Below are 18,976 nucleotides of genomic sequence, written 5' to 3' on the forward strand. Positions count from 1 at the left end.
AGTATTCTCTTATATCACTTATTCATTTCTCAAGACTTCCTTTTTTATTGTTTTCTAGATTATTTCAGGTCAGTTTCTTTCTGATAAGAAAGTTGGGACCTATGTGGAAGTGGATATGTTTGGTTTGCCTGTGGATACAAGGAGGAAGGCATTTAAGACCAAAACATCACAAGGAAATGCTGTAAATCCTGTCTGGGAAGAAGAGCCCATTGTGTTCAAAAAGGTTGGTCACATATCCTGGATGTGAGATATAAATGCATATTCTAGGTGTTTCACTCTGAGGGAAAAATTACATGGAGAATTATTTGTAGCTTCATTTGGGAATTTACACATTTATAAAGCAATAGCACTTTGGGGGACTATCTTAAAAGCTATTCAAGATCTCTGTGAATCACTTGTTTGGATTTTCAGAATTGTGTTGTGAATCAATTAATTCTAGTATACCTCATTTGGAAGACCAGAAAAACATATAAATTAACTCATATCCTCTCATAATACAAGTGATAAATGATACATTTTCATTGTAACTCAAATGAAGTGGGAAGCAAGGAATAATATGGTAGCAGAGAGAAGGAAGTCTGTACTTTCTTAAAAAAGAATATTAATTAGGGGCGCCTGGGTGACTCGGTCAGTTAAGCATCCGAATCTGGCTCAGGTCATGATCTCACAGTTTGCGAGTCCAAGCCCTGCATCAAGCTCTGTGCTGATAGCTTGGAGCATGGAGCCTGCTTCGAGTTCTGTGTCTCCCTCTCTCTCGCACACTCACACTCCCCCACTCACACTCTGTCTCTCTCTCTCAAAAATAAATAAACATTAGGGGCGCCTGGGTGGCGCAGTCGGTTAAGCGTCCGACTTCAGCCAGGTCACGATTTCGCGGTCCGTGAGTTCGAGCCCCGCGTCGGGCTCTGGGCTGATGGCTCAGAGCCTGGAGCCTGTTTCGGATTCTGTGTCTCCCTCTCTCTCTGCCCCTCCCCGTTCATGCTCTGTCTCTCTCTGTCCCAAAAATAAATAAACGTTAAAAAAAATTTAAAAAAAAAATAAATAAATAAATAAACATTAAAAAGAATTTAATATTAAAAAAATTAAACTTCATGTAATCTCTAGCCTCTGGTAGCTGATCATTCTATCTTGCCTGGATTCTGTCTGATAGAGTTAAAACCTTTTCTATATGACTGGGCCTTCTCACTGCCTTCACCAAAAAGCAAATCTTCACACATGCTTGTCACACAAAGGAGGACAGTAGTCCAGTAAAAAGTGGGATAGACTACTTACCATACCCTTTGCTTTTAACTGGCCAAAAGATCTACAAAGGCCATCTTCTGCAAAGAGAGTTTTGTGTTAAAGGTCTCTGTTCTCCCACTATTTTAAATACGTTAATTGGATTTAATAACAGTGTCTACTTCATAGAGTTATTAATAAGTATTTTCTTTTTAAAATTTTTTAAAAATATTTATTTAGTGGGGGAAGGGCAGAGAGAGAGGCAGACACAGAATCCAAAGCAGGCTCCAGGCTCTGAGCTATCAGCACAGAGTCTGACGCGGGGCTTGAACTCACAAACTGTGAGATCATGACCTGGGCCGAAGTCGGATGCTTAACTGACTGAGCCACCCAGGCACCCCAATAAGAATTTTTATGATATAATAAAAACATTTATAAAATATCTGGCACTTTGAAAATAATGTTATTGAATTGAATTGAATAAATGTTACTTTATTCTTCTTACCAAAAGTCAGTTTTTAAGGGTACAATTAGCCCTATGTTTTTGACACATGTTTTACATTGAAGGAGGAAAAATGAGCAATTTTTTGTTGATTATTTGGGAATTATTTATAAAGCAATCTCACTTTGAAAGCTCTCCTAAAAGCTATTCTTTTGTACTTTTGCTTTTGCTTTGAAAGTATAAAAGTAATTTGCTTTGAAAATGTAAGAGTCAATGCTCAAATAGTGATAAGACTACTAACTTTATATTTAAACATATATTTAAACCTTTATCATTTCCATCTTGAGAATGTTCATGTCAAAAGTAAATGGTCGTGCCTGGGTGGCTCAGTCGGTTAAGCATCTGACTTGGGTTCAGGTCATGATCTCATGGCTCGTGGGTTCGAACCTGCATCGGGCTCTATGCAGACAGCTCAGAGCCTGGAGCCTGCTTCGGATTCTGTGTCTCCCTCTCTCTCTGCCCACCCCCCACCCCTGCTCGTGCTCTGTCTCTCTCTGTCTCTCAAAAACAAATAAACATTAAAAAACTTTTTTTTTTAAAAGTAAATGGTCTACATGAGGAACAAATTCCTCATCAGGACAAGGTGATGAGACATAGATGAAGCCATATCACTGGTAATCCTTTTGAAAATCAAAGTTATAGAGCAACAACTTACCTTTTTATCAGTTAGTTAAGTAGAAACTTCTATGTGAATTTGGAAGCACAGGGCATGTTAGAATATTACCTTTCTAATCCTTCCTTGCAGTTATACCTTCTTGTAACCACAAGTGTCCTTAATGTCCCTCTAGGTGGTTCTTCCTTCTCTGGCCTGTTTGAGGATAGCAGTTTATGAAGAAGGAGGTAAATTTATCGGTCACCGGATCTTGCCTGTACAGGCAATTCGGCCAGGTACGAATAGTGTGGTGAGAAACTATTTATCAAAGTTGTAAAGAAAACCATCACTGCCATCTGTGATTATTAAAGCATGATTTAGGAAGCTATCTGAAGACTCGATGCCTTATAACAAGTGTTTTATCTTTATGCTCACAGGTCTGTGGGTTCACAGGGTGTGGCTGGGCTCAGCCACAGCTTCAGGCTGTGGTCTGGAGTTAGGTCTGTTCCACATGTGCTCATTCAGGGGCCCAGGCTGAAGGAACAGTGGCACTCACAGTGTGGACTTTTGTGGCAACCCACTGGAATGCAGAAGGTCAAGCCTGACTCTGCAAGTTCATTTTAAGCCTCTGTTTGCACCACATCATTAACAAAGCAAAGCATATGGCTAAGCCCTAAGTCAAGATATCATGTAAAAGAATTTGGACCAATAATTCAGTCTATGACATGCAGTTTTAAATTCTCTTTTGTGGGGAAAAACATGATTGGGAAGGAAAATGATCAGAATTGACATTATTTTCCTGTCTGCTGAGAAAAAGAATATCACTCAAAACCATGCAAATTAAAATGAGAAAGAAGTGACCTGTTTGTCATCCAAAGTCATCTAAGATAAACGCTTCCATCACATAGATGTTCCTGTGTTGTAACTAACATTGTGGATAAAATACGCAATGCACAGTATTAATGTCACCCTCCAGGCTATCACTACATCTGTCTGCGGAATGAGAGGAACCAGCCTCTGATGCTCCCAGCTGTCTTTGTCTACATAGAGGTGAAAGACTATGTCCCAGATACATATGCAGGTAAAAAACCTGACTCGAGGGGATATTTCCATATGGGGCCATCCATATTTTTGTGGGTTAGTGGAAGGAAAACTGGACCAAAACTAGGCAGGAAATTCTGGCCTCAGAATCGCTTCTATTTGTCTACGTATGTTTATTAAATTGCTCAAAACTTTGTGAATAAGTTTTAATTTAATTTCACTTAAGTCCCAATAAAGTATTGAGCATATTTATCTACTAGTAGTAGTATTCTTTTGGGGCCAGCACTTTCTAATCCAGGCTACCTGGTACTACAGCAGTGTATCTAGGTCTGGACAATGAATTTATCTTCAGCCAGTTTTAGAAGCCAGGTCCTTTTCGTGGGTGAGATTCTAAGTTTAGAGGAATTAACTTGTGACAATGTCAACCAGGAATCATAAATTTAAATACTTACAATGTTAAGTAGCCTAGTTGTAAGTTACTGGGGAGTGGTGGAGACTATGGCAAACTTGGAGCACATGTCCATCCAAAGATGGCAACCATAACTCACTCCAGGTAGACAGAATCACATGTGAATGAGTCTCGTACTGCCAAACATTTGGATTGTTTCAACAGTCTGGAAAACAGGTTTTTTATGTGAAAGGTCTTCATTTATGAAAGACCTATTTGGGCCAAATAGGACAAGTGTGTGGGCCATTGCTGGAATGGATGGACCTCTCAAGAAAAAAAAAAAAATACAGAGCATTGAAGCATCCCAGGTTGGGGTCTGTCCAGTTTGGTTGTCAGAGCTGAACTCCTTTGAGTTTTATCTTCCTGAGGTTGTAGCAAAGAGTCTTGACTCTTGTCCATTTCCAAAATATTGGATGGATGAGTGGGTAGTTACATGGTTAGATGGAATAGTGGAAGATCGATGATGAATCAGTGGATGGGTGGGTGAGTAGACAGGATGAATGAATGCATGGATGGATGAGTAAATTGATGGATGGTAGGTAGGATAGATGGATGGATGACTGGATGGCTGAATGAATGGTGGATAATCAATATATCTAGGACCTTTGATCCTAAAATGTCTCTTCCGTATTTAGATGTGATTGAAGCTTTGTCAAATCCAATACGATATGTGAATCTGATGGAGCAGAGAGCAAAGCAACTGGCTGCTTTGACACTGGAAGATGAAGAAGAAGTAAAGAAAGAGGTGAGAGAGTGTTCTAATCTTATGCATGGCATTAAGCATGATTTCCACACCCACTGGCTGGCTTTGCTTATGTAACATCACACCTCAGGAGAAGAAAATAGCACATTGGAAAACCACTTTGATGGAGCTCAGCATTAACTCATAAAACATCTACATGATTGACTGAATTGTTCATATTTCATTCTCTTCTGGTATTCTGTGGCCAACACCAGCATCATATTTTGACTACACTGAAAAGTCCACATCTTGCCATTTCAGGTGAAAGTTTCTAACTGATTTCATATTGATTAAAGGTAATTAAAGCAGTTAGAAAAGAAGATGATGGGGCGCCTGGGTGGCGCAGTCGGTTAAGCGTCCGACTTCAGCCAGGTCACGATCTCCCGGTGCGTGAGTTCGAGCCCCGCGTCAGGCTCTGGGCTGATGGCTCAGAGCCTGGAGCCTGTTTCGGATTCTGTGTCTCCCTCTCTCTCTGCCCCTCCCCCGTTCATGCTCTGTCTCTCTCTGTCCCAAAAATAAATAAACGTTGAAAAAAAAAATTAAAAAAAAAAGAAAAGAAAAGAAGATGATCATCAAGTCATTTAGTATTTTCTTTTGTCTTTAATCTAAAGTGCAGGATTTTCAAAGTGCTTTTGTGACTTCTTAGAATACATAAAGTACTTAATACAAATACTTGGTGCATAGTATGGGCCATAAAATGTTTACTATTATTATTTCATTTTATACTTATATATTATAATATATTTCCAAATAATTGGTATATTTTTCTAAATTAGATGTCACAATGCAAAGAATAATTAAGGAAGTTCTATAAATATTAGAAGTGAAATTTAAAAATATAAGGCCTCTATGTAGACTAACAACCCTTTAATTTTTAAAAAAGTGAAATATGATATAATGATTGAAATGATACCAATATTAAACAGAGTGAAGGAAATGAGCTCTTTTTACATTTCACTTGAATATTCAGAGGATAAATTCATGGAAAAAGATGGGAAAAAATGGAGGGAGAACTATCAGAATGGGAAAAACATTTTGAAAATTGTTTGGATAACTATAATACCAAGTCCATTAAAGTTAATATTATTTATTAAATTGATTTTTTCTTATTCCAAAAGAAACCTGGGTTTCTCATAGAAAAAATTTTAAATTAAAAATGATAAAAGAAAAATCCCAAAGACATCACCTATAATTCAAACACCTAAACCACCCAGACTTAACACTGTATATATGGAGTGTATATGTACCTAGTCTTTTTATGCACAACTATTACTTTTTCATAAAATGGGACAATATTCACAATCTGTGTTTCAACTTTTTATTTTCACATACTGCGTACGACATAACCTTTAATGACTTCATCATAGTCTTCTGTCATATAGCCATATCATAATTTATTTTTCCAGTCCCCTATTATTGGATATTTGAAGTGCTCCACTATTTAAACAGACCTTCAGTGAATATATGTAAATACATTTTTGAGCATACCTATGGTTATTTACTTGTTTTCTGTATAGAATTTTAGAAATTTTTGATTTATCGAGCTAATAATTGAGCTTTTGATATTGAGCTAATTAAACATGGAAGGGAAGGGAAGGGAAGGAAAATATTTAACATAAGAGTAAAATTTTCCAGGGCTGCCTGGGTGGCTCAGTGGGTTGAGTGTCCCAACTCCTGATTTCAGCTCAGGTCATGATCCCAGGGTCATGGGATCAAGCCCCATGTCATGTTCTGCGATGAATGTAGAGTGTGCTTGGGATTCTCTCTCTCCTTCTTTCTCTGCCCCTCTGTCTCTTCCCCACTCACATGCACACATGCACACACATACTCTCTCTCTCTCCCTCTCTCAAAAAAAAAATAAATGAACATTTAAAAAAATAGTAAAAATTTCCAGGCTCTTATTTACACTAGTGGCATCATATTCTATACGATCAATAGACAGTGAAATTTAAAGTTAGACTAGTAAGTTTCATAAATAATGCCACATACCTCACGTATGCCATAATTAGGGTTACAAGAAAATTTTCACTGCCAAAAAATTATGCCTAACAGAAGATATGAATGTGCTTCCAAAGTTATTTGTGCCTGTAACATCTATTCTTAGCATCCGCAGAGGGGGGAAACAAAACAGTGAGAAACACTTGAGCCCCCTGCTTGAATTTTGAGGGGTTAGTCCAAGCACTCACTGCTCGTGTGGGGCCCACATCTGGATGGGTCTTCACATGCTGCAAGCAAGTGCTACTGGGGTCCTACCCAGATCTTCTTTTCAAGGGCTGCCTCACCCACTGCTGCAGGTGTGGGCTACAAAGGGCTTGTGGCCATAGACTTCTCCAGAGGACTGGCCTGGGCTGAAAGGAGCTACCTTCCTGGAGATGTCTGGCAGGTTATTCTGGGAAGGGGGTGACCCATGCCCAGCAACTGAAAGATCTAGGAGAATAAAAGCCTTGGTCCCTTGCTGCTGGGTGGACAACTTCTGTGATGCAGTTCACACTCCTGAGCCCCCATTGGATCAGACTAAGGCAGGACTCAGGCTGAGACCATATTTCTCTTTTTTTTTTAAGTTTATCCTTTTATTTTGAGAGAGAGAGACAGAAAGAGAGACAGTCAGAGAAAGAATCCCAAGCAGGATCTGCATTGACAGCGCGGAGCCTGACACGAGGCTCGAACTCACAAACTGTGAGATCATGACCTGAACTGAAACCAAGCATGGGAGACTCAACAGACTGAGCCACCAAGGTGCCCCTCCCCTTTTTTTTAAGCTGAGACCACATTTTAACTTAATCTTCTTTCCCTGTCTTACCCTGCTTTCTTCATCTTCCTGCAGTTTTCTCCTGAGAGCAGTGTCTCAATAAATCATGCGTTCAAGCACCCCGTGTTGAATTCTGACTATAGGGAATGCAACAATGCCAGATAGCTGCTGCTTTATACTTGAAGTCAAGGATGAATGCCCTTTCTGAATCTTTTGCCTGGGAACCAGAATTTGAATGTTTGACAATAGTATGTCTTTAATTCTGGTGGTTCTTCACAGATCATAGTACTTCTCCCCCCGCGATGGTCTTTGAAAAGATTAAGAGGAGAAAGATTCAACTAATTTCTCATTTTGCTCATGTAGACACCAATATGGAAGTAGAGGCTCTCCTTAGAAAGTTACAAGAAACTTTGGAACTCTTTTCTACCTTCTTTGGCTTTCTAACATAAAATATAAAATATAATATAACGTAAATAAAATATATTTTATTCAAATATTTTATTTTATATTTTATTCAAAGTAAAGATAATTTATGTAGATGTTAATAATCATTAATAACATTCTCCTCCAATTAGAAAAACAGGAATCTCTTTTTTTTTTTTTTTTTTAATTTTTTTTTTCAACGTTTATTTATTTTTGGGACAGAGAGAGACAGAGCATGAACGGGGGAGGGGCAGAGAGAGAGGGAGACACAGAATTGGAAACAGGCTCCAGGCTCCGAGCCATCAGCCCAGAGCCTGACGCGGGGCTCGAACTCACGGACCGCGAGATCGTGACCTGGCTGAAGTCGGACGCCCAACCGACTGCGCCACCCAGGCGCCCCAGGAATCTCTTTAATCAACTGGATATGTTTTATTTTCTAGGAAATAGAAGTTCAAAGAAAGCACTTGCAAGTTAAATTGCATGTACTATCACTATCTAGAAACAATACTTTTTCTATCATCAGTTTCTATCTATTCATTAGCTAGGTTCTCCAAGAGTGAACACTCAGTTGAAGAGAACGTTTCAAGACACTACCAATCTCTCCTTATATAGTACAAAAATTGACGTAAAAGTCCCCTAATGGAGTATTTTACTGATGCACCAGAGACCATTTTTCTAATGACTGCAAAAAATGTCACTCTAACAAATAGGAGATCCACGGCCTTCAAGATGTCATGGATTCTTTCACACTGCCATCCTTTCAAAGCCTTATTTTTGCACCAGACATCACATATCAAAAATCTATTTAGAAAGAATGCAACACCAATGGATATAAAATATACAGAAGTAGCATTTTAGGTCAACTTTATTTTTGTTTCACCTCTAGCAATAGTGATCAGCAAGGATTTTCAGTAAATGCATAATGTTGGTTAATTGAGAAGATATTTAGACATTTCCAGTTTTAGAAATAATTTTAGAGACATTGAATTCCATAAATTCCATATGGTCCAACAGAGAAAATATAATTTTTTCTTCCTTTGAAATGTCAAAACCCTAAGTGACCTCATTTTTGAAGCCGGAGGGAAAAAATCATTTGCCCTTACCATGTAATGGTAGGAAGGAAAAGTCATTTCACACCTTTGAACACCGGTGTGCCCTTTATCTTGTCTTGTAATGATGTAAGTTTGTTTGAATGAGGCCACTGAAAATAAGTAGCTGTGGTTTTCTCAAAAGAAAATTCTATCTAGGACATGGCAGGCACTGGAGACACTATTTTAGCAGCAAAGACTTTTTTAGTATAATCCTTTTAACTTGGTAGTTATAAAGGTCATTTCTATTTGAAAATTAAAGACTTCATTGGACTGCAAAATATTCCCAGATTTGTAAGACTTTAATAAATTATCTTCATAGAGTAATTTGCAAACCGAATAAGTAGGCAAGTTGAAAATTCCCCCATGCTTTGAACACTACACATTTGTCTCAGATCATGTGAAAAGATAGATAGATGGTAGACAGATAGATAGATAGATAGATATCCAACATATGTTTATGTAATAATAGAGATTTGCATGGTTGGATTTATTTTTTCTGTAAAAACAATTGTCATTCAGGATGCTGGGTTAATGAGGTTGTGAAAAGCTAACTAATCTTATTTATAACAAAGGCTTTGTAATATTCATAGTTATTTCTTTATTTTAAAAAGGTATATAAATTTTTTTTAAATAATAAACCACACACATACACACAAAGGCCCTCATTAGTCTTGCAGAAACTGTTAACATTTTTGGTGTATATCCTTATAGCACATTTTCATGTATATATATTTTTCTTTAAAAAAAACTATTAATTTTTAAAAATGGTTTCACAACCCTACTGTTTTAATGTGCTTATAGAAATGCCTAATGAGACATCAGTAATACTCCTTCTTTCTTATTTTTAAAATACACCTGTAAAGAGAAAGAAGTAAATATCCAATGTATTGATTACAAAATGTTATGTGACATTATTAATGTCCAAATGCAATATTTAAACATGTCTTGTTTTAACACATCAGGATATGCAGAAACATTTTACTGAGTGCTTACTATGTACATAGCACCGTTCTGAGCCCTTTATTTTATTAACACACTTAAGTCTTAAAATATCCATATGTCTTAGTTACTATTAATATCCCCATTTAACAGATGAGGAAACTGCAGCACTGGGAGATTCAGTTCCTCAGCCAGTGTCACACAACCAGTAAGGAGCAGAGTTGGTGTTGAAATCCAAGCAATCTAGCTCCGGGAGTCATATTCTATACCAGCATTTCTAGAAGTCCAATGTGTAAACCAGGGCCTTATGATAAAATGCTGATCCTGGTTCAGTAGGTCTTGGGTAGGGAGAGGCTCAGCATCTCTCATAAGTGAGTGATGGGGTAATGCATGTAGCATACTTTGAGTAGCAAGGGTCTATACTACACCCTGTTGTACTAGCTCAGTAACAACACTGAAATATTCTAGCAACCTTTAACAAGAACTAGCCCTTCATTCATTGTTCTGCCCTCTATTGCATGTTGCTTGGCTAACTGAGCACAGAATAGAAGACCTTTACCTTAAATAGTAACATCCTTTGAGTTGAATTTTTGTTGAATCAAATGTCAAGATTTCCTTCCCCCACTTTAAATCACTCGATATTACTGTTCTGCAATAAGTTAGGTTTATATATGTAGATTCTATTTGAGTAGTTTGTACATTGGCTTCTCCAAAATTCATTTACCCCCCAACTCAAACCTTCTAAGTTATAAAGGCTGCTGCATTCATTCACCAAGTGTTCATTTCCACCCTTGGAGAAAGTTATGATCTAAGACAGAGTACATGATGCTCCAAACCTTGCTCAACCCTCAAGGCCAAAATTTTTGTTCTGAAGAGTTCCCTCTGTCATCTGTGTGTATTATACAAGTGAAGGTGGGGGAGTGGCCTTCATCTCATTTTGATGGTGAAAGGGATAGTTGTTTAGTAATACCAAAATTTCATTTATTCCAAGAGGCCTATGTTTTAAGTTGTCAGACTCATGTGTTCTTATAAGTGAGTTGGAATATATCAAAAATAATTTATTTCCTTCTTCAGTGTATGACACTGTCGGCATCTTCGATGAGATCTGATTATTTGACAAGAAAAAGGTTTGATGGTCTGGTGTGAATTTCCCCAGTAAGATAACAACAGCAAAACCCAACAGCAAAAAATTCAAGGTGGTACTCTCATAAGGTTACAGTGTTTAAGTCAAGAAAACCTGAAATGTCTTTTAATACTTCTAAAACAGAAGCATGGTACCTCATCCATGGTTCAAGAATTTGGTGCTGAAATCAAAGATGAGGTTTGCTGGACAGTTTGGAATCTCTTTAAATGAAAAATTTACTCCTCAAATAATAATTTAGCAAATTACCAACTTATAGAAACAATAGTTGCTCACAATCCCTGAACTTAAAGAATCCCATAAAGTAGGAAGAGAAAGTTTGCCTTTTTGGAGATGATCTTTAGATAATGACACCATCCCTTTCATTCCTGTACAGGTTTGGAGTTTACAAGGCATTTTATTGGGTGCCCTGGATAAAACTGAGCCATAATACATAACATGTAATCCCCATCTTTAAGAGGGAACAGTTGCTTATAAGGGTAGATCGACTTGCCTAATATCAGTAGTCACAAAATAGAGGAACAAGAGTTTTTTTTAATGAGTTCTCCAGAGAAGACCCTTATATGCATTTGATTTGAAATTACTCAATGACTGATTCAGTTTCACTGCTTTCACAAACCTCCTCCATTAACAATTTTTTAAATGTTGATGAATTTCAATAAGGAGCTTTGGGTTCATCTGCCTAAAACAGCAATACATCCAGAAATTTGAATATTGGAGTCCGTGCCATGTCCCCTACCATAGGGACTGTAAAAGTGTGACTCTCAATGACAAGGTTTTTTCACTGTCTAGAGCAAGGCCTCTCAGATTTTAATGTGCATACAGATCACCTGGGGATCTTGTTACAAAGCAGATTCAGATTTAATTGGTCTGAAGCAGGGCACAAAATTCTGCATTTCTAACAAGCTTCCAGGTAATGCTGATGCTACTGACCTAAGGACCAAATTTTGAGTAGCAAGGCCCTCAGACTTAAGCATCTGTCAGAATCACCTGGATCACTTTTTTTTTTTTTAATTTTTATTTTTGAGAGAGAGAGACAGAGAGACAGAGTGTGAGTGTTGGAGGGCCAGAGATAGAGGGAGGCACAGAATCCAAGGTAGGCTCCAGGCTCTGGGCTGTTAGCACAGAGCCCCATGCAGGGGCTCAGACTCACAAACCAGATCATGACCTGAGCCAAAGTCAGAGGCTTAACCGACTGAGCCACCCAGGTGGTCCATTTCTTAAAGCACAGATTGCCAGGCCTCACCCTGAGAGTTTGTGAGAGACTAGGTCTGGGGCAAATTTGCATTCCTTTTTTTTTAAGTTTATTTATTTATTTTTAGAGAGAGAGAGACCCAGCGAAGGAGGGGCAGAGAGAGAGGAGAGGACAGAGGATCCGAAGTGGGCTCTGTGCTGACAGCAGAGAGCTGGATACGGGCTCAAACTCATGAACCTTGGGATCATGACCAAAGCCGACACTTAGGGGACTGAATCACCCAGGTGTCCCTGAATTTGCATTTCTAATGAGTTTGTAGTGATGCTGATGCTGCTGGTGAAGGAACCACCGATTGAGAACCAATGCTTTGGAGCCCTACATCTGTGTCTTACAAGGGGCCCTCCCCACGTGCAATTAAAAAGCCATTATTCCAGGCACTCTAAAATGTCAGCTTAATCACAGAAACCCAAGTAGGGCTCCAGGAGAAACTCTCTTCTTGGGGAGTTGTCCAGGATCTGTTCTGTGAGCAATTGACCTTAGTCTTTGCCACATGATTTGGCTTAGTTAGTTGGAAAGATCCATTCCCACAAGATGAATGTTAAGGGCAGTTGGTCTAATATGCTTTAAAAAGAGTCCATGATTTATGCCCACCTATAAAGAGCTCATTTCTTCTGATTTCTTTGGAGACTATGTCGAGTATTTCTAATAAGTTAAAGTTGGCAGGAACAATAACATATATAACATATATCAAATAGTATCTCCCTTTAATCTTTCTGAATAAACTATTGTCATTATGAATTGATGCAAATTCTCTACAGACAAGAGAACAGCATCTTCATTCACTCAGTGATTCGTTCATTCAAAAAAATTGTTTCCTTATGCTAGCATAACAATTAGGTGGTTCTTTAGTTTCAGGAACTTGTCATTGATAGTATATCTAGTGATTATGCATAAGCAGAAAACAAAATGTGGATTTCTTCATTTATTCATTCAATAAAAAAATTTTTGAACACAACTTTCTCAGTCACCATGCTAGGCATTATATACTATATACATACAGTGATGAGAAAAGTCAGATGCTGTCATAGGCCTTACATAATCTAGAGGAAGAAGCTAACAATTAAAATTCATGCATATACATGTAAACTTGCAGCTGTCATAAATGTTTCAAGAAAGATACCATGGGAATACTGATGATTTTTTCTGTGATCACAGATACGACAAAAACTGAAGTCAACAGATGAATTTATTCAGCTCCTTAAAGCTGTCTTCTCCTAACTCACTCTGGTAGATTTTTCAAAGTATGGTTTTGCCGTCATTTATTATAAAATTTTTCAAACGTACCCAAATGTTGAAAGGATTGTATAATGAGCATCTATATATCAATCACCTGGATTCCACAATTTAAATTTTGATGCATTTCCTTTATGACATCTATAGCTATCTGTCCATCCATTGCTCTATCCATCCATTATTCTATCTTATTTTTTGATGCATTTCAGAATAGTCTGCAAATATTAGTATACTCATCCTGAAAGGCTTCAAAATACATACATCAGGAAGTGGTTTTTAGAAATGTTTTTGATTCCTCAGAAATGTGCAGTAGAGGGGAGCCTGGGTGGCTCAGTTGGTTAAGCGTCCGACTTCGGCTCAGGTCATGATCTCACGGTTTGTCAGTTCAAGCCCACATCAGGCTCTGTGCTGACAACTCAGAGCCTGGAGCCTGTGTGTCTCCCTCTCTGTCTGTCCCTCCCCTACTTGTGCTCTGTCTCTCAAAAATAAATAAATATAAAATTTAAAAAAAAATAAAAAAAGAAATGTGTAGTAGATACATTACTTAATTTCATTCAGGTGGTATAAATTCAAGGTATGAATTGTACATGTTATTTAACAAAGCTCTTTCTTGAGGAAAAAGCTAGTTCTGACAAAGCCATCCTCACTGCCCTTATCTGTCCTGAGTGGACTGGATTTCCACATGATGACATTATAAGCCTTGCCCTTGATATTCTGTAAAAACTGATGACCTTGCATCTTCCTCATCTGGTATCTGCATCAAGACGCTGTCATTCTAACCACTACATGGAAAGGACTATATGTTCTAGGTGACTCAGCACCCAATACCTTTAGGTGACCCATGACCCAACACCTCCAATAGTACAGTAAATATTTCGTATTTGGAAGACCCCTTACTTACTATATCAGCCACTCAAATAAATGCCCCAAATTCTAGTTTTCTACTGCTTGTCAGATCCAAATTTGCAATGTCCTGGATGGAAATTTTTTCAACCAGTGTACCAAATGGCATCTCCTCCAACACTTGTAAAAATGGCCTTTCAAATTATCCTTTTACTGACCTACTTGTGTTATATTTTAAACTTACTTCTTTTCATTTTGGAAATAGGAAGGATATTATTTTTTACATAAAATCTTGGCTTTAACAAGTCCTTTATTCCATGTTTTGAAGGAAAAAAATGTAATTCTCCAATTTGGCCATTAGAGGGCAGGCACCCACTTCTGCTGCACAATTGTTTCCACCCAACTAAGCAGTATCCAGCGCAACTAAAATACTAGTTCTTTCTTTGGAATTTATTTCATTGGATCCCAGGAATCTCTCCATTAAACTGAAAAAGCAGACATTTCTTGTTATTTGTTTCTATAGTAATTTTCACTACAATATGAAAGGATTTCATGTTTATTTTATTTGAACTCCTAAAAAAGAATATTTGGGAAAAGCCTAGGGAGAAATAAAGTCATGGGTGTTGACTTCCACTGATTCTTTGAGCAGGATAAGGAATTTGGCTTTTGCATTTCAGCTTACATATCTATAAAGGGGAATTATTCAACCTTTCAGTGATGATGTCAAAACATTTATAATGTTATATTACTATAGATATTTTTAATTTTTCAGCTCTTATGGTTAGCTGTTCTATTTAATTCATTTAGCCTTTTATATCTGAATGCCTTTTCAGTGTAACAGAGTAAGCTCTTTGAGAATGATGTTTACATTTATACATCTCTGTATTTCAGCAGCACGTGAAGTTACTATTGTAGTTCTGTAAACGTTGCTGTTAGTGTAGAATACAGAGTGAAGGAGACCCATGGTGAAATTCAGGCTTTAGACTCTAACACATATTCAGACATCATTCCGCTGCTGTGTGGACTCTAGCAAGTTTTGTGACTTTTAATAAAGTCTTTAGTAAAGACCTTTAATAACACCTTGGATTTCTTTTCTTTACAGTGGAGTCAAAAGGGCAGCCTACATTGGCCTCAGTGAGGCTGGTGTGTCTAACAAGATTAAGCACTCGGTGATTGACAGCTGTCTGTTACCACTTTCCATGAGGGAAGGGTCAATTAGAATTTGTACGTAGTGTCCCTGGTTAGCAAAGTACTTTAAACACCAGTCTTCTCAATTTGCCGCTATAGATTCTTACTAGATTAATAAATAAAATTTGTTTTCAGAATATCGTAAGAGACACCTAACAAGTGTCAACCAACAAAAAATAAACAAATAAATAAATAACAAAAACAATAAAATGTCGAGGAGCCCCCAAATTCCTTAGTCCAGCATTTAGTCCTCCTCACCCATCCTTTTCTTTCCACCTTTGTCCGGCCACTGGGGCAAGAAGGTGGGATGTGGTGGGCTGCAGATCATCCGGCCCACTGCCTTTCCAGCACACCCTTCTCACTCCACTGTTACTGTGGGTGCATTGCCCGCCCTGACACAGTCACAGAATTCCGGGCAAACTCTGCTCCTCCAAGCAGAGTGTACAGATGGCCAGCTTCGGGGCCAGATGTGATCTGAAGATGTGGTTTGTTTGGCCTCAGTGATTTAAAATTAGCAGATTTCATGCAAAAAAAGTTTTCCAGCTTTACTCGAAGCCTGGGCATTTAAAGGCTGAAGCTGAGTGGCAGTTGCCCCCTTTCCAGGAGCCCCCTCTCCAGCTCCGGGCATGGCCCTACTTTGTCCTGTTGCATTAAATCTGGTCCGCTTTGCTCATTTCCACCATTTCCATTAACTGTCCATTAATGTACCCTGTGAATGGCGCCCCCTGGGGATTATGCAATACAATCCACCTTGCCTGGGAAGGCATCTACCTGTGTGACCGCTGGACTGAGTGAGCGTTTCTCCAAATCTTACCTCAAAATCCAGCACCAAACCTTGCTGGTCTCTTTACCCTCAATTACAGCTATAAAGTGTGTGCCTGTATGTTTACTCAACATTTATCTGCTTTAAAAAAAAAATCTCTGAATTGATACATTTTGTCAGTTTCTGGGATGTAGAGCTTTGTCTTACATAACCTTGATAAGCAAAGTTTATTTTTCCTTCAACTTGACTCAAGTTGATGACTGAGCTTGGTTTCCCAAGGGCATACAGCTACATGGAATGTCTGCAAACCTGATACAAGGCAAAAATAAGCTGGCTGGATTCATTTTGAGCACATTTTTAGCCTGATACCCCCAAGACACTAATTTTGGCTGCCAAAAAAAGCCACATGTCATTGCCTTCATGGAAGCTGGCTTGCCATCACCTCCTTCTTTCCTCTATCAAAATTTTCTTTTACCCTAGCTTTCTCCAGAGGGCTGATTTTAGCCAGCGATCACATTGGGGAAAATGTGACTTATCTCCCACATGGTTCCAGAAACCTACCAGGCTATCGATGGGGAAGGTCAGATGCCCATGGAACAGGAGCACCTTCCTTCCCTGTCTCCCAGGCAGCTGAGTTTGGGCACCTCCTGTGGCTGGGAGGCTGGGGAGCTTTCCCCTACCTTATTCGAACCAGGGGACAAGGCCCAGAAGATGACTTTGCTGATGTCCCAATGCTGTTTCCCACCTTCCCCTTCATTCAGTCCCTCCTGTGCATTGTAAATGCATACCCTTTATGAATTTTGTGGGCAAACACCTATGGCATTTCAGCCTTCTCAAGTGTCCCACAGACCCAAACACCTGCAGGAGTGAGGCAGGAAAAGTCTAAATAAGTAAAGAGGAAATGATCCACAGAGGGGCAGAAACCACTAGATTCTAGCCCAACACGGGGAATGCAGGCCCAGTGTTGCCAATTGTATTTTTCAAGAAAAGTAAGAAATTCATTTTATTAACATAGAAACTCCTTAATTAAAATACTTGGCAACATCGGGTGAGCCCAAGAAAACATTTCCATGTGCTCTGTTTGGACCCTATGCCTCCAGTGTGCAATTTTTAAAAAAGATTTACTTAAGTAATTTCTGCACCCAACGTGGGGCTCAAACTCACAACTCTGAGATCACGAGTCACATGCTGCTCTGATGGAGCCAGCCAGGTGCCCCCAGTTTGCAATTTCCTGGTAAAGAAAAAATATACAATCCTTCTCTTTGGCATATTGATGCTAGGGATAATTTTCCTGATGGATGTAACTTAATAACGCAGCCAAACCAGAATTTACCCATCCAAAGTAGCCGTTTTTCAAAAGGCAGAGTTCTAGCATGGTGAGTTCTGTAGGCTGGCTGAGCCTCTCCGTTAGGCTCCTGCCTTCCCCCTTCACTTCCAGCCACTAGTCCCAGGGTTTATCTCTTCCATTTCAATAACACTAGTCATGAGCAGGCCATGGGAGATACATAGGGATGATTTGCTGAATTAAAATAAGTTCTGCTCTCATTTAAAGCAGTTTTGGAACTCATGTTTTAACGATGCTTTCGGGAACAGTGTAAAAGCCACTTGTGACAGTCATTCTCATCTTACATTTTATAAAAATATTTTCACAGGACCTTCTGCTATTTGTAATTACATGAGAAAATGTCATAATGTTAGGTTCTGAATGACTTCTGGCTATTTCCTAATATATTTTTGTACTACAAAGTAGAACACTGGGCTACCCATTGTCAGTAATGTCTGCCATGAACCTGGAAGGCAGTTCTAAGAAAAGAGTTGCAGAGCAATTAAGAATTGAAAAGCTTCATTGTAATGGTATGTGATGACCACTGAGGCAATTATTTTATAAGGAACAACACTTATTCAACAAACATTTATTAAAAGTCTATTTCACATAGGACACAGTGGACTAGCTGCCAGAGGGAATGGAGTGGAGATTTCATAAATTCCAGTGCATTAATTATGATTATTCAACGATAGTATTGCACAAGCTTAAAAGCTTTATTTAGTTTACACACACCTATTCACTCTTTGCCAGGAACTATTCTAAGAATTTTGTAAATATTAACTTATTTGAGGGGTGCCTAAGTGGCTCGGTTGGTTGAACGTCCAACTTCAGCTCAGGTCATGATCTCACAGTTCATGGGTTCAAGCCCCACATTGGGCTCTGTGCGGACAGCTCAGAGCCTGGAGCCTGCTTTGGATTCTCCCTCTGTCTCTGCCCCTCCCTCACTGATGCTCTGTCTCTCTCTCTCTCTCTCTCAAAAATAAATAAACATCTAAAAAATTTTTAATTAACTTATTGGATCCTTTAAACAATCTTAGAGTGTAGGTAATATTAGGACACCCAGTACATACATATCTTCATCTATAAAGATGAGGAAATTGAGGCAGAGAGTTAAGTGACTTGCACTGCTATTAAGTGGCAGGGCCAGAATTTGAACCCAGGTAAGTTTGACTCCAAATTCTATGCTTGTAACCATTGTAACAATTAGCTATGGCTGCATAACACACAACTCCGAAATGTAGTGGCTTGCAACATCAATGTCTACATACTACTTTTCATGAGTCATTTGGTCTGTGGGACGGTTCTGCTGCTTTGGACCAGGCTCAGCGCATCTTAGCTGGACTCACTCCTGTGTTTGTCATCACCTGGGGCTGGCTGGTCTAGGAGATCCTTTCCTAGATGACTCAGCTTTCCTCCACAAAGTCTCATCCTTCACTGCTGTAGCAGGGGTCTGAGAAAGATGGGAAAAATCACAAGTGCCT

General features: G+C 38.8%; 1 protein-coding gene across 3 annotated transcripts in view; it reads left to right on the top strand.

Annotated features, from left to right (window-relative positions):
- The window catches only part of PLCB1 (phospholipase C beta 1), a 702,980-nt gene that overhangs the window by 566,779 nt on the left and 117,225 nt on the right, over nt 1-18,976 (top strand). For all 3 annotated transcript variants that reach the window (XM_030310083.1, XM_030310080.1, XM_030310081.1), the window contains exons 20-23: nt 59-223; nt 2,509-2,608; nt 3,289-3,393; nt 4,437-4,546. In XM_030310083.1, the coding sequence (XP_030165943.1) occupies nt 59-223; nt 2,509-2,608; nt 3,289-3,393; nt 4,437-4,546 (480 nt within the window). The remainder of the gene's footprint in view (nt 1-58; nt 224-2,508; nt 2,609-3,288; nt 3,394-4,436; nt 4,547-18,976) is intronic.

Source organism: Lynx canadensis, chromosome A3 (assembly GCF_007474595.2).
Source record: "Lynx canadensis isolate LIC74 chromosome A3, mLynCan4.pri.v2, whole genome shotgun sequence".
Taxonomy (NCBI): Eukaryota; Metazoa; Chordata; class Mammalia; order Carnivora; family Felidae; genus Lynx; species Lynx canadensis.